Genomic DNA, 16,973 nt, shown 5'->3' with positions numbered 1-16,973 from the left:
ACTTCCTCCCCAACCCATTTAGGCACTCATTCTAATGTGTTTGAATGTATTTTTTTGGTCTTTTTCATGATAAAATATATAGTGTTGTTTCGTAGAATGTTTTCATTTATATAATTGGTAATTATATAACTGGCCATAGCCTTGCTTTATTTCTCATTTCATTCACTAAGTGTTGTGTTTTTTTTAAATGTGTCCGTGTGGAATGTGACTGTGTAGTTATCTAGTCTGTTGATTCTAATTCCTGCGTAGCATTCCATGATGGATAACCACACATTTTACTTAATTCACTCGGTGACAGAAACATATTGCCACCAAGCCTCTGCTACTACAAGTGATACTACTTATAGTATACTATATGTATATAATAGTATATAGTATATATTATGCTATGGGTTGAATATTATATATTTGAAATACTTGAGACCAGAAATGTTTCAGTTTTTATATTTTTTTTGGATTTTGGAATATTTGTGTATATATGTAATGAGGTATCTTGGGGGTGAGATGCAAGCCTAAACACAAAATTCATTTGTTTCTTATCCATATATTTGAAAGTAGTTTTACACAGTATTTAAAATAATCTTGTACATGAAACAGAGTTTTGACTGTGACCCATCGCATGAGGTTAGGTGTGGGGTTTTCCACTTGTGGGGTTGTATCAGCCTTCAGAAAGTTTTAGATTTAGAAGCATTTTAGGTTTTGAATTTTCAGATTGGCAATGCTTGACCTGTAGGATATAGTATACTATATTCTATATACTAATAATATATAGTATATTATTATGAACTACTTATTTCATGCTTTTAAGTTCCTGTGAAAGTTTTTTTGGGGTATATGCCCAAGAGTGGTATTTCTAATTAATATTCATACATATATACTTAATGTGACTAAGGACTCCCAAATTGTTTTCCAGAATTGCTCTATAGATCTACAGTCTCATCACTAGTACATAAGGGTTCTTGTATCTCCACAAACCTAAACTTGGCACTGTCCTATCAAGTGGCCTAAGTTTTGCTAATTTGTTGGCTGTTTTATGTTCTCCATGAAAAAAGTTTAAACATTTCACAATTCTTTTGTTTCTTCTTTGCCCATTTTTCTATTGAGGTTCCCATAATTTGCTTGTTGGTTTGCAGGCATTTCTTTTATATCCTAATAACTATTCTTTTGTTGGTTTTAGGCACAAATATCTTCTTTGGCTGTGCAGGGTGGTTCATGCCTGTAACTCAGCACTTTGGGAGGCTAAGGTGGTATGACCTCTTGAGGCCAGGAGTTTGAGACCAGTCTGGACAGCATAGTGAGATCCATCTCTAAGAAAAATAATAGAATTAGCTGGGTGTAGTGATGTGCACTTATAGTCCTACCTACTTGGGAGGCTAAGGCAGGAGAATCCCTTGAGCCCAGGACGTGGAGGCTGCAGGGAGCTGTGATTGTGCCACTACACTTCAGTCTGGGCGATAGAGTAAGACTCTGTCTCAACAGAAACAAATATCTTGTCATTTGTCTTTTAACTTTCTTTGTGCTATCCTTAAGTAGAAGTACTTAGTTTCGAAAAATATTCAGTTTTTCACTTCTTACTTTTGCTTCTGAGTTGTTTTTCTGTTAAACAAATCTTTCCCCACCACTAAATCTCAAAGATACTTTTCCACATTACTTTTTTTGTTTGTTTATTTTTCAAGACTGGGTCTTGCTCTGTCACCCAGGCTGGAGTGCAGTGACATCATCTCAGCTCACTGCAACCTCTGCCTTCCAGGTTCAAGTAATGTTCTCACTTCAGCCTCCCTAGTAGCTAAGACTATAGGCACACACCCCGACACCCAGCTACTTTTTAAATATTTTTTGTAAAGACGGGGTTTCACTGTGTTCCCCAAGCTGGTCGCTTGAACTCCTGGGTTCAAGGATCCACCTGCCTCTGCCTCCCAGATTTGTGGGATTACAGAGAGCCACGGTGCCTGACCCCACATTACTTTTAAAATTAAAATTAATTCTCTAGTTTGACTTCACATTTAGTTCTTCAGTCCAACTGGAGTTCACATTTGTAATTAATGTTAGGTAGAGAGAGATCTGGTTTTGTCTTCTCCAGATGTAGCAGATTTTATGTGCATCAATTTCTGCCTTCACTATTGGATTTTTTGGGGGAAAGCAAAGTGATTATAATTTTAACCTTGGTAAGTGATCAAGATGGTTTTGTAGCAGGGCTTGACCTGAATATTTTAATATTCTTTAGCTGAAGAGGAGGCAAATGAAGAAGATGTACTGGGAGATGAAACAGAGGTGAGTTGGATAGAGTAAGGTTAGTCTCTGGTCTGGTAATATGACACTGCTTTGGCCACATTGCTTTAACATCAGTCATTGGAAGACTTAGATATAAATTTATTAGGGGAGCATAAGATGGGTATGAAGGTTCTGAGAGACTGGTTTATTTTGGAGTTCTGATGTTCTTCTATTTATAGATATTTATTGTTTAGATTTATGTTAACCACCTTGTTTCATTTGGTTTTAGGAAGAAGAAACAAAGCCCATTGAGCTACCTGTCAAAGAGGAAGAACCCCCTGAAAAAACTGTTGATGTGTAATTATCTCTTTTTTATAATCTTGAGTACAGAGCAGGCAGCTCTTTTTTTTATTGTGTTTAATGTTTAACTCTGTTTACCTCTTACATGTTCCCATTGGCCTTTTCATTTCTGATTAGGTCATTTTTTGTTTTTTAGAAGGGACTACTTCAAAGTACTTGGTCCCAGTGAAACAAAGCAAATTGTCTCTGAGTTATGTAATAGGTAATTAGGACAAGGCGACTTCAAGCCCAGACATAGTTTAATTCTCCTAGCCTTTGTTGTTCTTTTGTAGGGTCACTATAATAGATTATTCTGTTACTCTATAGAGAATCTGTACAATTCTGTATACAGTGTAAAACTGTATAAACTCTGTTAACTCCTTTTTTTTTTTTTTTTTTTTGAGACAGGATCTCACTCTGTTGCCCAGACTGGAGTGCAGTGGCGCGATCTCGGCTCACTGTAACCTCCGCTTCCCAGGCTCAAGCAATTCTCCTGCCTCAGCCTCCCGAGTAGCTGGGATTATAGGCATGCGCCACTACTGCCCGACTAGTTTTTGTATTTTTAGTAGAGACAGGGTTTTACCATGTTGGCCAGGCTGGTCTTGAACTCCTGACCTCAAATGATCCACCTACCTTGGCCTCCCTAAGTACTGGGATTATAGGTGTGAGCCACCATGCCCAGCCCATTCTCTTAACTGTTTATAAGAGTTTTGCACTTTTCTGTAAAAGTGTAAAACTTAGGCCAGGCACGGTGGCGCATGCTCGTCCAGCACTTGGGATTTGGGAGGCTGAGGCATGTGGATCACGAGGTCTGGGCGTGGTGGCGGGCGCCTGTAGTCCCAGCTGCTCAGAGGCTGAGGCAGGAGAATGGCGTGAGCCCGGAAGGCGGAGGTTGCAGTGAGCTGAGATCGCGCCACTGTACTCCAGCCTGGGCAACAGAGCGAGACTCCGTCTCAAAAAAAAAAAAAAGAACAGTTGAGTCCTAAACTTTTAACATTTTTGTTCCTCATAGCTGTGTCAGTGCATTTAATTATAAAAGGCAATATATTTACAAGTAAAAAGTCAGTACATAGTGGAATATATCAATTAAAAATTAAGTACTCTTTGTATCCATTCTCATCTGACTTTACTGAGGTTTTTAGAACAGTACATACTTTTGGAAGATTTTATATGGGTCTGCATGTGTTTATGTGCATACGTATGTATGTGTATATATAGATACACCTGTACACACACTATGTACACTCTTGATTTTTTTCATATCTGGAAATTTTTTATATCATCATTTTCTTATGTAAGTGTTAGTTATACGCTAGGCATTGTTCTTAAGAGTTATATGCTAGGCATTGTTCTAAATGTTTTACAAATACTTTCATTTTATCCTCAGTAGACCCTATGAAGCCAGGATAATTATCCTAGAAGTGGTCTCTTTTTTGTTTAGCTTGTCATTATGGGAAATTACAAGTATATACAAAAGTTCAACTAGTACAATAGACTCTCATCTACCTATCACCCACATTTACTAGTTATCAACTTAGAACCTTGTTTTTTCTAGCATTTAATAGTATTCCATTCTGTGGATAAACAGTAATTTATTTCACCAGCGTTCTATTGATGGACATTTAGATTATTCATAAAAGAAAAAAAATGTAGTTCTGCATGTCCTTTTCTAATTATTTATACTCACAAGTATACCCGTAGGGTAAATTCCTAGCAGTGGATTTGCTGCATCACAGAGGATGTACATTTAACATCTTGATAGATTTTTGTCAAATATCCCTTTATATATTTTTGAGACAGGGACTCTTATCCAGGCTGGAGTGCAGTGGAACAATCTTGGCTCACTGCAACCTCCTTTTCCCAGCTCAAGCAGTCCTCCAGCTTCAGCCTCCCGAGTAGCTGGGACTATAGGCATGAGCCACTACGCCCGGCTCTTTTTTGTATTTTTTGTAGAGATAGGGTTTTGCTGTGTTTGCCAGGCTGGTCTCGAACTCCTGAGCTCAAAGCAATCCACCTGCCTTGGCCTGCCAAACTGCTGGGATTACAGGTGTGAGCCACCATGCCCAGCCTATCAAATATTACTTTCTAAAGCCATTTAGTTATCTTTCCATCATAAGATGTTTATGATTAGATATAGTGCCTTGAAAAAATGACTTTGTGAGATAGTTTTAAAATAGAAATGTTACGGGGATTTCTGGAACAAGAAAGAAGATCAAGTGAATACCATCATAATTGGCTTGTGTGGGTTAAAAAATAGAGGTTCAAAAGTTTGAAATTCATTATTCATAGAATATTTAAAATGTGCATTCTGTTCAGGGGGTTTTAATTCTATTAATGAATTTTGAAGCTAGGAAATTGAAGTGGGTGGGGTGATCATTTTGATTTTTAGAGGATAGTTGTGGTTAGACTGAAGTATGTACAAAAAGATTCTGGGTCTCTGTATTTCTGAGAATGTTGTTTACGTGATTGGGTAGGAGAGAAATTTCTCAGTGAAGAGTGGAAATTTCCCGTGCATTTGATGTTTGTTTATTGCGCTTGAGTTTAGTTATACCTAAGGGAATTGGAATAGAATGGAAGGAAACTTCCCTTCTGGGGTTCCCTTTCTGCCATGAGGTGCACTGCATTGACTGTACTTCAGAGTGGGAATAGGGAGGAAGCCATTGCAGTTGGGTTAATGGAGAGTACTGCTTTCTTGATGGCATTGTATTTCAAGTAAAACATTAAACTTCTTTGGCTTTCTGTGCCTAAATTATAAGACAAGGTTAGGGAAGGATGGCAAGGAAATCTGAATTGTTTAGAAATTTCTTTAAACATCAGAATAGTCAGGGCTAGTTTAGATTCTTTGACTATTTAAAAGGAGATCCCTTTCTTCATCTTTGGCCTGAGATTCTCCAAAAATGTATCTGTTTCTAGTTTGATTCCCCACCCCCAACCAGCTAAAGCAGTTACATATTGTAGGACTTTGTTATGGTCAGCAGGGGGCACCCATTGCTTGTCTGTCAGTCCAGGGATTTCCAATAAAAGGGTGGAAGAGAGTACTTGTTCCAGAATTGCTTCCTCTGAAAATGTCATTAAACCATTACTACCTTTCAGGGCATCAAATGGGAAAAGTGTCCGGGATATTGGAACAAAAGCTGCCCATGTCTCTAAATGAGGGACCTTAATGAGACTGGTTATGACCCACAGTTTTATGGGAGTTGTTTGGTGGAGGGTTAATGCCCTTCCATTTATCCTGGGTACTTCCGAACTTTGTCTCCCGCCCCTGTGGTCCCCCCTCTTTTGTTTTCTCTTAAACCTTTGACCAGTAACATGCCATGTTTTCCTAATTCAAACTCCCCTTAGACTTTTTTCTTCCTACCTTCTTTGGCATTTTTATTTGTTCCACTTTGTTCCAACTAGAGCTACATTCCTCATGGGAGAAATAAGGGATTTTTAAAAGAAGGAAACCAGACCTTGTAGAGTACTTAATTGTTGTGATGAATATTGGGAGCTGGTGCTTAAAGGAGGATTGGAGGGTTACTCATTAGTTCAAAAGTAAATTAAAGGCTGGGCTTGGTGGCTGACGCCTGTAATCCCAGCACTCTGGGAGGCTGAGGCAGGTGGATCACTTGAGGCCAGTTCGTAACTAGCCTGGCCAACATGGTGAAACCCTATCTTTACTAAAAATACAAAAATTAGCTGGGCGTGGTGGCAGGCGCCTGTAATTCCAGCTACTTGGGAGGTTGAGGCAGGAGAACCTCTTGAACCCAGGAGGTGGAGGTTGCAGTGAGCCAAGATTGCACCGTTGCACTCCAGCCTGGGTGACAAGAGCAAAACTCCGTCTCAGAAAAAAAAAAGTAAATTAAAAAGTTCCTAAAAGCAAATGAGATGGTTTCTGGTGTCCTTTGAATGTTTCCCTTCAGCCCAGTGTATTTAACCAGACTTCTTTCCTTATTTCTTTATTGTACTTTAGCTAAAGAAGATTAGTTTGTTATTTGAACTCTTTCTTCTCAATAGATGACAGTTAAAGGAACCAAAGCTCTAGTGAACTTCATGTTTCTTTGGCATAAGGGGTGGCAGAGAGATAATAGGGCAGAGATAATTCAAGTGAATTCTTACACATTTCCTGAGGTTGTGGTTTAGAATATCAGTTTTCTCATTTTAAAAGATCTCTTTCTTTTCTAGGGCAGCAGAGAAGAAAGTGGTGAAAATTACATCTGAAATACCACAGACTGAGGTAGGTATTCTGTTCCCTAGTAGAACAGTCTCTACATTTCTGTCTCCCTCTTACCCTTTATTATATCTGCATCATCCTCTAAAATTTATTCACAGGCAGAAAATCAGTATTGACAGATTTTGGTGTTGAAACGTTTCACTGCCAACTGCTCTTTGGAAAATATTTGGCTGGCATAGGGTAGTCTTTCTTGAAGCTGTAGTCTTTTTATATGTAACACTATTGTCTTAACAATGACTCTCTTTGAGATGTTTACAAACCTAGGATTAGAATTTGGGAGGATTGTACTTTGAAAATGTATTGGTAGATGTGACTCTTATGTTGCTACCGGCCAGTAGCTGAGATTGAAATTCCACTGGTTTCTGTGGGGTAGGACTGTGAAACCAGGTTCCAGTTGAGATCTTGTGTTCAGTGTCATACTTGCAAAGTAGAGAATTATTAAACTCTTTTAGAATGGCATAAAACAATGCTGCCTCATTTCTAACTGAAAGAATGCCATTAGTGTTGGAACCAAGCTATTCCTTTGATTACTTTTCAAAGGTCAGCCAAACATAGCTTTTGACTTCTTGGCTTCATGTATAATGTAGGTTTTACTTTATTTCTCCCTTTTGTTTTTGAGGGTATGTAATAATAGTCTTTTTGTGTTTGCTTTCTGGGAAGGGCTGTTAAGTCCTAGTATGGACACAACCTGCTATCTTCTAGGATTGTCAGTATTTTCAGTTTGGACCCTAAGAAATTACTTCTGATGTTTTTAAGATACCTTCTTTTGGCTGGGCGGGGTGGCTCACGCCTGTAATCCCAGCAGTTTGGGAGGCTGAGGTGGACAGTTCACTTGAAGTCAGGAGTTCGAGATCAGCCTGGCCATCATGGTGAAATCTCATTTCTACTAAAAGCACAAAAATTAGCTGGGCACAGTGGCACAGTCCTCTAATACCAGTTACTCGGGAGGCTGAGCCACGAGAATCGCTTGAACCCAGGAGGCTGAGGTTGCAGTGAGCTGAGATCATGCCACTGTATCCAGCCTGGGGGACAGAGTGAGACTTTTAAAAAAATTTTTTTATTTTTATTATTTTTATTTTTTTAAAGATACCTACCTCTGACTAACTTTCTTAAACCATAAATTGACTTCTTTTTTCTTCCTTTTTTTTTTTTTTTTTTTTTTTTTGGTCTATTTTTACTTAGAGAATGCAGAAGAGGGCTGAACGATTCAATGTACCTGTGAGCTTGGAGAGTAAGAAAGCTGCTCGGGCAGCTAGGTGAGTGTCCCCAGCCTTTTGGGCCTGCGATAGTGATGTTGTAAAGGTGAAGATATGTGATCCTAGGTTTTTGATATAATTGTTGATTTAAGTAGAATAGAGGCTTGCTGAAGGATATGAACACTTTTTTGACCCTATTCAGAACGTATCTACTGGTTTGGTTATAGTAGCTATAAATTGGGCTTTATTGAGAAGGGTTTTTGTAACAGTTAAAGCCAGGAACTGACTACTACTACTAATTCTGATAAGGCTTCCTCTTAGCTTAATCTCTGGACTTGGTAAGAGGGAGAGTAAACTGAACCTCTTTCATGGGGTTGTTAGAATTAGCTAATGATTGCAAGACTTGAGATCACAAGCAAGAAGTGTCATATGTATACTTGACACGGAGACAGACAACCAGGAGTGTGAACAGCTTCCTAAAATTTAGTTTGTTTTTCCTTCTTCAGGTTTGGGATTTCTTCAGTTCCAACAAAAGGTAAGAGTACAGAGATACTTCTGAGAAAGTTACCCTTTTATTCTTTCTTTTCTGGTATAACAGGTTTCATTTCTCCAAAATAAGGTAAATTTGCTAGCTGTAGAAACTCTTAAGAGATTATAGCATTCATCTCCTGCTTTAGATATAATTATACTTAGGCCTTCCTGGGCAATTAAAAGAGATACTGAATGTTATGAGAGGATAGGAAGTGCCAACATTTGTCTGTCTTTCTTGAACATCTTCAAAGAAGTTTCTCTAGTACTTTGCTTACTTATTCTAGGGTCTCAACTGCATAAAATTATTGCATACTTCCCAGTGTTATACTGGCTATTATAAGTGATAAAAGGGAAAAGAATATCTTCTACCTTAACAGCTTTACTTCTAGGAACGTATAAGGAAATAGTCTTGAATGTGCATAAAGACTTAGCCTCAAGGATTATCACAGCATTATTTATAGTGATCAATAACTGGAAACAACCAACTGTACAACAGAGAATTGGTTATTAAATGTGTGCCATGGTATAGAAGACTATACTGTGCTGAAATAATATTGAAAGATATTTATCAGCGATATTAATAAAAAGTTACAAGTTTATATTAACAGTATGTTCCCATTTTAGTCATGTAAGAGTGCATGTATAGATAGGAAAAAAGGTTGGAAGGATATACAGTAGACACTTGAACAACACAGGTTTGAACTGCACAGGTCCACTTATACATGGATTTATTTTTTTTCCCCAATAAATACACTTTGCCCTCTGTATCTGAGGGCTCTTCATAACCAAATGTGGTTCAGAAATACAGTATTTTTGGGATGCGAAACCTGCAGATATGGAGGAGCAACTTATTATAATCTGCTGCAGAACTTGAGCATAGTGGATTTTGGTATCAGCTGCAGGGTTGGGGTTGGATCCAATCCCCTGAGGAAATGGAGGGATGACTGTATTCTAAAATGTTAGTACTCATTATCTCTGGTTGGTGGAATTTTGAATGATTTATTTCTTTTTGCTTGTCTGTGTTTTTAAAATCGATACAATGAATATGTATCACTTTTATAATGAATTAGAGGAAATTATTACTATTTTTTGAGACACAGTCTTGCTCTGTCACCCAGACTGGAGTGCAGGGACGCAGTCTGGCTCACTGCAACCTCTGCCTCCCGGGTTCAAGCTATTTTCCTGCTTCAGCCTGCTTCAGCTGGGACTGCAGGTGCGTGACACCACACCCAGCTAATTTTTGCATTTTTAGTAGAGACAGGTTTCACTGTGTTGGCCAGGCTGGTCTTGAACTCCTGACCTCAAGTGATCCACTCACCTCTGCCTCCCAAAATGGTGGGATTACAGGTGTGCCGAGCCTGAAATAGTTATTATTTTTAAGAAACTCTGGGTGTGGTGGCTCACACCTATAATCCCAACACTTTGGAATGCCAAGCTGGGAGGATTGCTTGAGCCCAGGAGTTGGAAACTAGCTTGGGAAACAAAGTGACACCTTGTTTCTACAAAAAATTAAAAAATTAGCTAGACATGGTAGCAGGTGCCTGTAGTCCCAGCTACTTGGGACGCTGGGGTGGGAGGATCTCTTGAGCCTGGGAGGTCTTTGCTGTGCTTTTAAAAAGGTGGAAAAATTTCTGGCCACTATCACTAAGTGTTATAGAAAAAAAAATTTTTTTCTGACTCTTAGTTATACCAAGAGAGATAATATAATTGGTGAAGATACAACAGAAATTATAGAAGGTGGTGCTTTTTTATTTTTTTTAAGAGACAGGGTTTCACTATATTGCCCATGCTGGACTTGAGCTCCTGGGCTCAAGCAACCCTCCCTCAACCTCCTGAGTAACTGGGACTACAGGTGCGTGGCTAAAATGCTATTTGAAGAAAGATAATAGTTAATAGTCTGAAAAGGGAACCTGATAAAAAATACAGTTTCAGTTTTACTCATAATTCTGACATCTTAGAATTATAGAGTAACTCGCCGGGCGTGGTGGCTCAAGCCTGTAATCCCAGCACTTTGGGAGGCTGAGACGGGCGGATCACGAGGTCAGGAGATCGAGACCATCCTGGCTAACACGGTGAAACCCCGTCTCTACTAAAAATACAAAAAACTAGCCAGGCGAGGTGGCGGGAACCTGTAGTCCCAGCTACTCGGGAGGCTGAGGCAGGAGAATGGCGTAAACCTGGGAGGCGGAGCTTGCAGTGAGCTGAGATCCGGCCACTGCACTCCAGCCTGGGCGACAGAGCTAGACTCCATCTCAAAAAAAAAAAAAAGAACTATAGAGTAACTCTAAAATAACGGAATTTGGGAACATTTAAAAGGAAGCATTGTTTTTTGAATGAGATCCTGAAAAGTTTGAAGTAAATAATTATTGGTTAGGTTCTTGGTGATAATTTCAGGACAGAAAATTGGCCTTAAGGAAGCATAATTTCTTTTTATTTTTTTTGAGATGGAGTCTTGCTCTGTTGCCCAGACTGGAGCGCAGTGGCACCCCTCAGCACAGCCTCTGCCTCCTGGGTTCAAGCAATTCTCCTGTCTCAGCCTCCTGAGTAGCTGGGACTACAGGCGCATGCCACCACGCCCTGCTAATTTTTGTTTTTTTAGTAGAGACGGGATTTCACCATATTGGTCAGGCTTGTCTAGAACGCCTGACTTCAGGTGATCCACCTGCCTTGGCCTCCCAAAGTGCTGGGATTACAGGCGTGAGCCACCGCACCCGGCCCAGGAGCCAAAGTTTCAACTCGTACTAGTAGTTCTTGTTTGTCCAGATGTGATCTCTTTTTTAAGAGCTTTAGAGAGATGCAATTTATATGATGTAACAATTCATCCATTTAAAGGTATATAATTCATTATTCCATAGTATATTCACAGGGTTGTGCAGCCATCATCACCGTGCTTATCACCCCAAAAAGAAACTGTGCCCATTAGCAGATATCCTCCATTACCTCTCCCTGCCCAGCCCTAAGCAGCCGCTTAGTTTTTTTCTCCGTGGAAATTTGCCTTCATATGAATGAATTCATATAGTATATTGTCTTTAGTGACTGGATTCTTTCACTTAGCATAGTTTTCAAGGTTCACTTATGTTGTAGCATGTATCTCTATTCATTTTTATTATTTAATAATATTCCATTGTATGGATATACTATACTTAATTTAGCCAGTCATCAAGCTGATGGGTGTTTTTCTTTAACTTTTTGTCTAATATGAATAATGCTGCTGTGAACATTTATGTACAAGTTTTTGTGTAATTATATGTTTTCATTTTCTCTTGGCTGTATACTAGCAGTGGAATTGTGGGATCATGCGTAACTGTATTTACCTTTTGAGGAACTGCCAAACTGTTTTCCAGAGCAGCTGTACCGTTTTATGTTCCTGCTAGCAGTTAATGGAGACATGATTGCTAGATGGAATTTCTGCCTTTTCTTTGTCATCATAGGATAAAGGGGGTGTGTCCCGTATACAGTTTTTATGTTGCCTAATTTGACTTGAAGACTGTCGGCTTTTATGACTTTTAAAAATATTAAATAAAAAAAAATAAATAAATAAAATAAAAATATTAAATAAAATTTTGTTTACTTCCTTAGGTCTGTCATCTGATAACAAACCTATGGTAAGAAATCTTTTTTTATTTCTTACACACCCAGATCTTAATTCTGTATAGCTAACTTTAGAGACTCCTCACCAGATTAGAAGAAACTCTGAGAACATTAATTTGTTGACTGTTTTCAGTATAATGTTATATGTCCTGAATTTAAAAAATTGTTGGAGATACTGAGAGGTCAGGAAAATTGTCACATGTTCAGTTACTGCAGACGTCTTTCTTCCTACCACTCTTTTCGAAAGTAAGAATAGATTTTGTTAGCTAGAGAACAACCCGTGTATAAAACTCTTTGTTTTATGGTACTGAATCCTTGTCCAATGGCCTTAGATAATGTCTAATTCATAATTACCACAAGAGAATCTATGGAAGCAATTTAGGAGTTCTGTTTGTAGATAGTGCTTTTTTTTTTTTTTTAAATTTTTTAAATACTATCCATGAATTGTGAAATCATAGTAAAGAATGGTAGAATAAAATGGCTTTCTGGACCATTGTTTCTAGTCAGCATATTTTAAGAATGGTAACGAATACTGTGGTGAAATAGAATCAGCTTTATGAAATCCTGCTTTAGGGGTTGCTGCTTAATATTGTAAGTTAAGATTTAATATTATTAATGAAAATTTCCTATTCTTTTTTTTTTTTTAAGATGGAGTTTCATTCTTGTTGCCCAGGCTGGAGTGCAATGGTGCAGTCTCAGCTTACTACAACCTCCGCCTCCTAGGTTCAAGGAATTATTCTGCCTCAGCCTCCCAAGTAGCTGGGATTACAGGTGCCCCCCCACCATGCCTGGCTAATTTTTGTATTTTTAGTAGAGACGGGGTTTCACCATGTTGGCCAGGCTGGTCTCGAACTCCTGACCTCAGGTGATCTGCCCACCTCAGCCTCCCAAACTGCTGGGATTACAGGCATGAGCCACCGCACCGGCCCTAAATAATTCTTACAATAGTAACGAGTCCATGTACCAAGGTTTCCAAGAAAGAGGAGGGAAGAGAATCGAGTGGGTAGTGGTTATAGATTGTCTTCTGAAAAAGGTGCTTCTGTGATGGTTTCTCTTTGCTTGGAGATAGATTTAAGAAATACTTGCAGAGACGATATGAGAATTAATGATTTTGGATTGAGAATGGTAGACTTGTTTGGAGGTGATGATTTAGACATGTGTTTGCTTTCTCCAGCAGTGTTTGCCTTCCCTTGATCTTAAGCCCTCCTTAGGCTATTGACACCTGTGATAAATGCAGGAGGCAGGACTGAATGTTTCACTGCATTCCAGAGGAGGCCTTTTAATAATCAGTGGACTGGATGATTGCTGCTTAGTTTTCTTATTTTTCTCATAGGGTATCTTTGATGTTATAGGCTTGTTTAAACTCTTAGCTTCAGACTATAGTTTCTGCATTTTTTGTTTTCTGTTTTGATTTTTTAAAACTGTGTTCTTTCCCCCATGTTTTTATAGGTTAACTTGGATAAGCTGAAGGAAAGAGCTCAAAGATTTGGTTTGAATGTCTCTTCAATCTCCAGAAAGGTAATGTAGGTTCGATGGAAGTAATGTTTTCGTGACATTAGAGCAGCTTATGGGAACTACATAGTCTGGAAATGACCCTCCTGAGAATGTAACTGGCTACAAAGCATTTCATTTCACATACTCGTTTGACTGTCACCTCCTCTCGCTGGCTCTTGATTATATTATAGGAATTATTTCACAAGCCGATTGCTTTTTCCCGTGGATTGTTTTCATAGCTTTCACCCAGGCTGCTAGAGCATGGTCTATATTTCTTTTCTTTCTTTCTTTTTTTTCCTTTGAGACAGGGTCATTCTGTTGCCAGACTGGAGTGCAGTGGTGTGATCATGGCTCACTGCAGGCTTGACCTCCTTGGGCTCAGGTGATCCTCCCATGTCAGCCTCTCACGTAGCTAAAACTGCGGCGCGTGCCACCATGCCCAGCTAATTTTTTTCTATTTTTGGTAGAGACGAGATTTTGCTATGTTACACAAGCTGGTCTCAAACTCCTGGGCCGAAGGGATCCACCCACTTCTGCCTCCCAGAGTGCTGGGATTACAGGCGTGAGCCATTGCACCCAGCCTGAGTATGGTCTATATTTCTGTTGGTTAAGATGTTGAATTCAGTGAAGTTAAAACTTATTACAACTACTTTAACTTTGATAATAGGCATAATGGGAATTAAATAATCAGGAGAAGATAGTCTTGTTTTTAGGTCAGAAGTACTTAGAAATAAAACTTGGAGGATTGGTGGAACAAAAATAAAAAAGTTAACTCATTCTTTATGCCCCTCTGCTAATTGATGTTATTTACTTTATTAAGCAAGATGACTTTGTTTACTTCATGCTGTGTGGGATGATTGGTTCCCCAGGGCATAGTTGCCTTTGTAGTTTTGCTAGGCACATTGGTTAAAATGATAAGGATTTTTCTATTTGCCTAGAGCAGGTGATCTCTTAATCTTTGTTGTTTAGAACAGGAACATGTTTCTTGGTTGTCAAAGTGGTGGCAGGGTATTTGAAACCAGAAAAACCATCATTTAAGAAAAAAATCGGCCGGGCATGGTGGCTCACGCCTGTAATCCTAGCACTTTGGGAAGCCGAGGCGGGCGGATCACCTGAGGTCAGGAGTTCGAGACCAGGCCGGCCAACATGGTAAAACCCTGTCTCTACTAAAACTACAAAAATTAGCTGGGCGTGGTGGCACATGCCTTAATCCCAGCTACTTGGGAGACTGAGGCAGGAGAATCACTTGAACCCGGGAGGCGGAGGTTGTAGTGAGCCGAGATCATGCTTCTGTACTCCAGCCTGGGCAACAGAGTGAGACTCCGTCTCAAAAAAAAGAAAAAAATCATTATTTCCAACTCAGCATAAAAGTATTTAGCTCTCTAGAAAGCCATTGAAAGAAACTTATCTGACATTGGTTATATGTTTTGCTTAGTAAAAAAACTAAACACTAAAAGTAATCATTATTGTGACACTATGGAACACTTGTGCACAACTTTGTTCCATCTTCCATTTAGGTTAACTTTTTTTTTTTTTCCCAATCTTTTTTGAGACAGGTTCTCACTCTGTCACCCAGGCTGCAGTGCAGTAGCATGATCACAGCTCATTGCAGCCTCCATTTCCCAGGCTCGAGCAAGCCTCCCACCTCAGCCTCCTGAGTAGGTGGGACCACAGACGTGTGCCACCATGCCTGGCTAGTTTTTTGAATTTTTTTTTAAGAGACGAGGTCTCCCTGTGTTGCCTAGCTGGTCTCGAACTTCTGGCCTCAAGACATCCTCCTGCCTTGGCCTCCCAAAATGCGGGACTGTAGGTGTAAGCCACTGCACCTGGCCTGGGTTATCATTTTTTATATTAACCAGAAATATAGCATCAGGTCCGTGTGCCTAGCATGATGCTGAGACCATCTATGCTCAGTGGGAATACTTGCTCATTTATGTGAAGTAAGAAAAAATTTGGAGTTGAGAGGCAGAGTATGTGATTCTTAAGCCACATGCACCTTAATTGGGAAGGGCTGTTATAAACCAAAGGTCACTTGTGTTGTGCCAGATGGCCAAGGGGAAGGATGCCTTGGATCTGTGGCCCTAGTTCTCGTCTGTTTTCTCCTCTTTTATATGAGGGCTAGATGTCTGAGAACCCCAGCAGTAAAAATTCACTCCATCTTCTAAGGAATTGTCTGTGTTCCTTCAGAATCTACAAAATTGAACATCATATCTCTTACTACATAGCTCATAGCTCCTACTACACATTGCTGAGAAGAATTTGTCCATCAATGCTATACTATATACCTGTGTTATTTTTATAGTATTTCATTACAGGAATAGCAGGTCTTTCTCTTCCCTTCCCTAGACTTTTTCTCTTTCTTTGACCTTTTTTCATTTTTAATCCACAGGAGGCTGAGTAAAACAGATACATATATTAACTTTGTGACTTTGAGCAAATTACTGAACTTCTTTGATCCTCATCTGTAAGACTTAGAGCAATACCTAGCAACCTGATTGGGAAGAGTAAATAATTGGATACAGGGCCAGGTGCAATGTCTTATGCCTGAAATCCCATGATTTTGGGAGGCTGAGGTAGGAGGATTAATTGAGCCCAGGAGTTTGAGGCTGCAGTGAGCCATGATAGTGACACTGCACTCCAGCCTGGGTAACAGAGTGAGATCCTGTCTTTTTTTTTTCTTTTTTCCTGAGACAGGGTCTTGTTCTGTCACCCAGGCAGTGCAGTGGTGCAGTGGTGCAGTGGTGCAGTGGTGCGATCTCAGCTCACTACAACCTCTGCCTCCTGGGTTCAAGTGATTTTTCCCACCTCAACCTCCTGAGTAGCTGAGAATATGGGAGCGCGCCACCACACCCAGCTAATTTTGCATTTTTAGTAGAGATGGAGTTTCTCCATATTGTCCAAGCTGGTCTCAAACTTTTGGTCTCAAGTGATCCACCCACCTTGGCCTCCCAAAGTGCTGGGATTACAGGTGTGAGCCACCGCACATGGCCTAGACTCTGTCTTTAAAAATAAAAATTGTATACAGTATTCAAAATTACCTAACAGTGCTACTTTGACCCTCAATAAATGTTGGTTTTCTTCCTTTTTTTTTAGTTCAGTTCTGTTGGTAAATTGCCTTTATGGCCTTAAAATTGAGTCAATTAACTTGACTCAATTTTAGTTTTTGTTGATCATTGATAAGATTTCAGCACCCATTTTAAGTCTCTGGAGGGTTGTAATACAATAATGGTAATTGGCAGAACTCTGGCTCTGAGCTTCCTTCTCTAATAACATTGATTGCCAATATGTATAGCATATTTTTTTATTTGCATATGTGCTAGAGTAGTGCTTCTGAAATTATCTGTGGCAAAAAACTAGTTTAAAAATTTTTTTGATTATTGCAGAGTGATAACTTTTAT

The 16,973-nt window shown here is 39.4% G+C and overlaps 1 protein-coding gene across 13 annotated transcripts in view; it reads left to right on the top strand.

The window, feature by feature from the left end:
• Positions 1-16,973, top strand: part of SARNP (SAP domain containing ribonucleoprotein) — a 66,786-nt gene that overhangs the window by 14,592 nt on the left and 35,221 nt on the right. For all 13 annotated transcript variants that reach the window (XR_012420328.1, XR_010579455.2, XR_010579456.2 and 10 more), the window contains 7 exons: positions 2,225-2,271; positions 2,501-2,568; positions 6,715-6,766; positions 7,946-8,019; positions 8,466-8,494; positions 12,070-12,095; positions 13,531-13,599. Coding sequence is in view for 5 of the 13 variants with exons in the window: in XM_065524347.2 (XP_065380419.1) it covers positions 2,225-2,271; positions 2,501-2,568; positions 6,715-6,766; positions 7,946-8,019; positions 8,466-8,494; positions 12,070-12,095; positions 13,531-13,599 (365 nt within the window). In the remaining 8 variants the exon portion in view is untranslated. The remainder of the gene's footprint in view (positions 1-2,224; positions 2,272-2,500; positions 2,569-6,714; positions 6,767-7,945; positions 8,020-8,465; positions 8,495-12,069; positions 12,096-13,530; positions 13,600-16,973) is intronic.

The sequence above is a fragment of the Macaca fascicularis genome, chromosome 11, assembly GCF_037993035.2.
Source record: "Macaca fascicularis isolate 582-1 chromosome 11, T2T-MFA8v1.1".
Lineage (NCBI taxonomy): Eukaryota > Metazoa > Chordata > Mammalia > Primates > Cercopithecidae > Macaca > Macaca fascicularis.
Note: the sequence above shows the minus strand (reverse complement) of the source record. Positions and strands in the feature narration are given on the sequence as shown.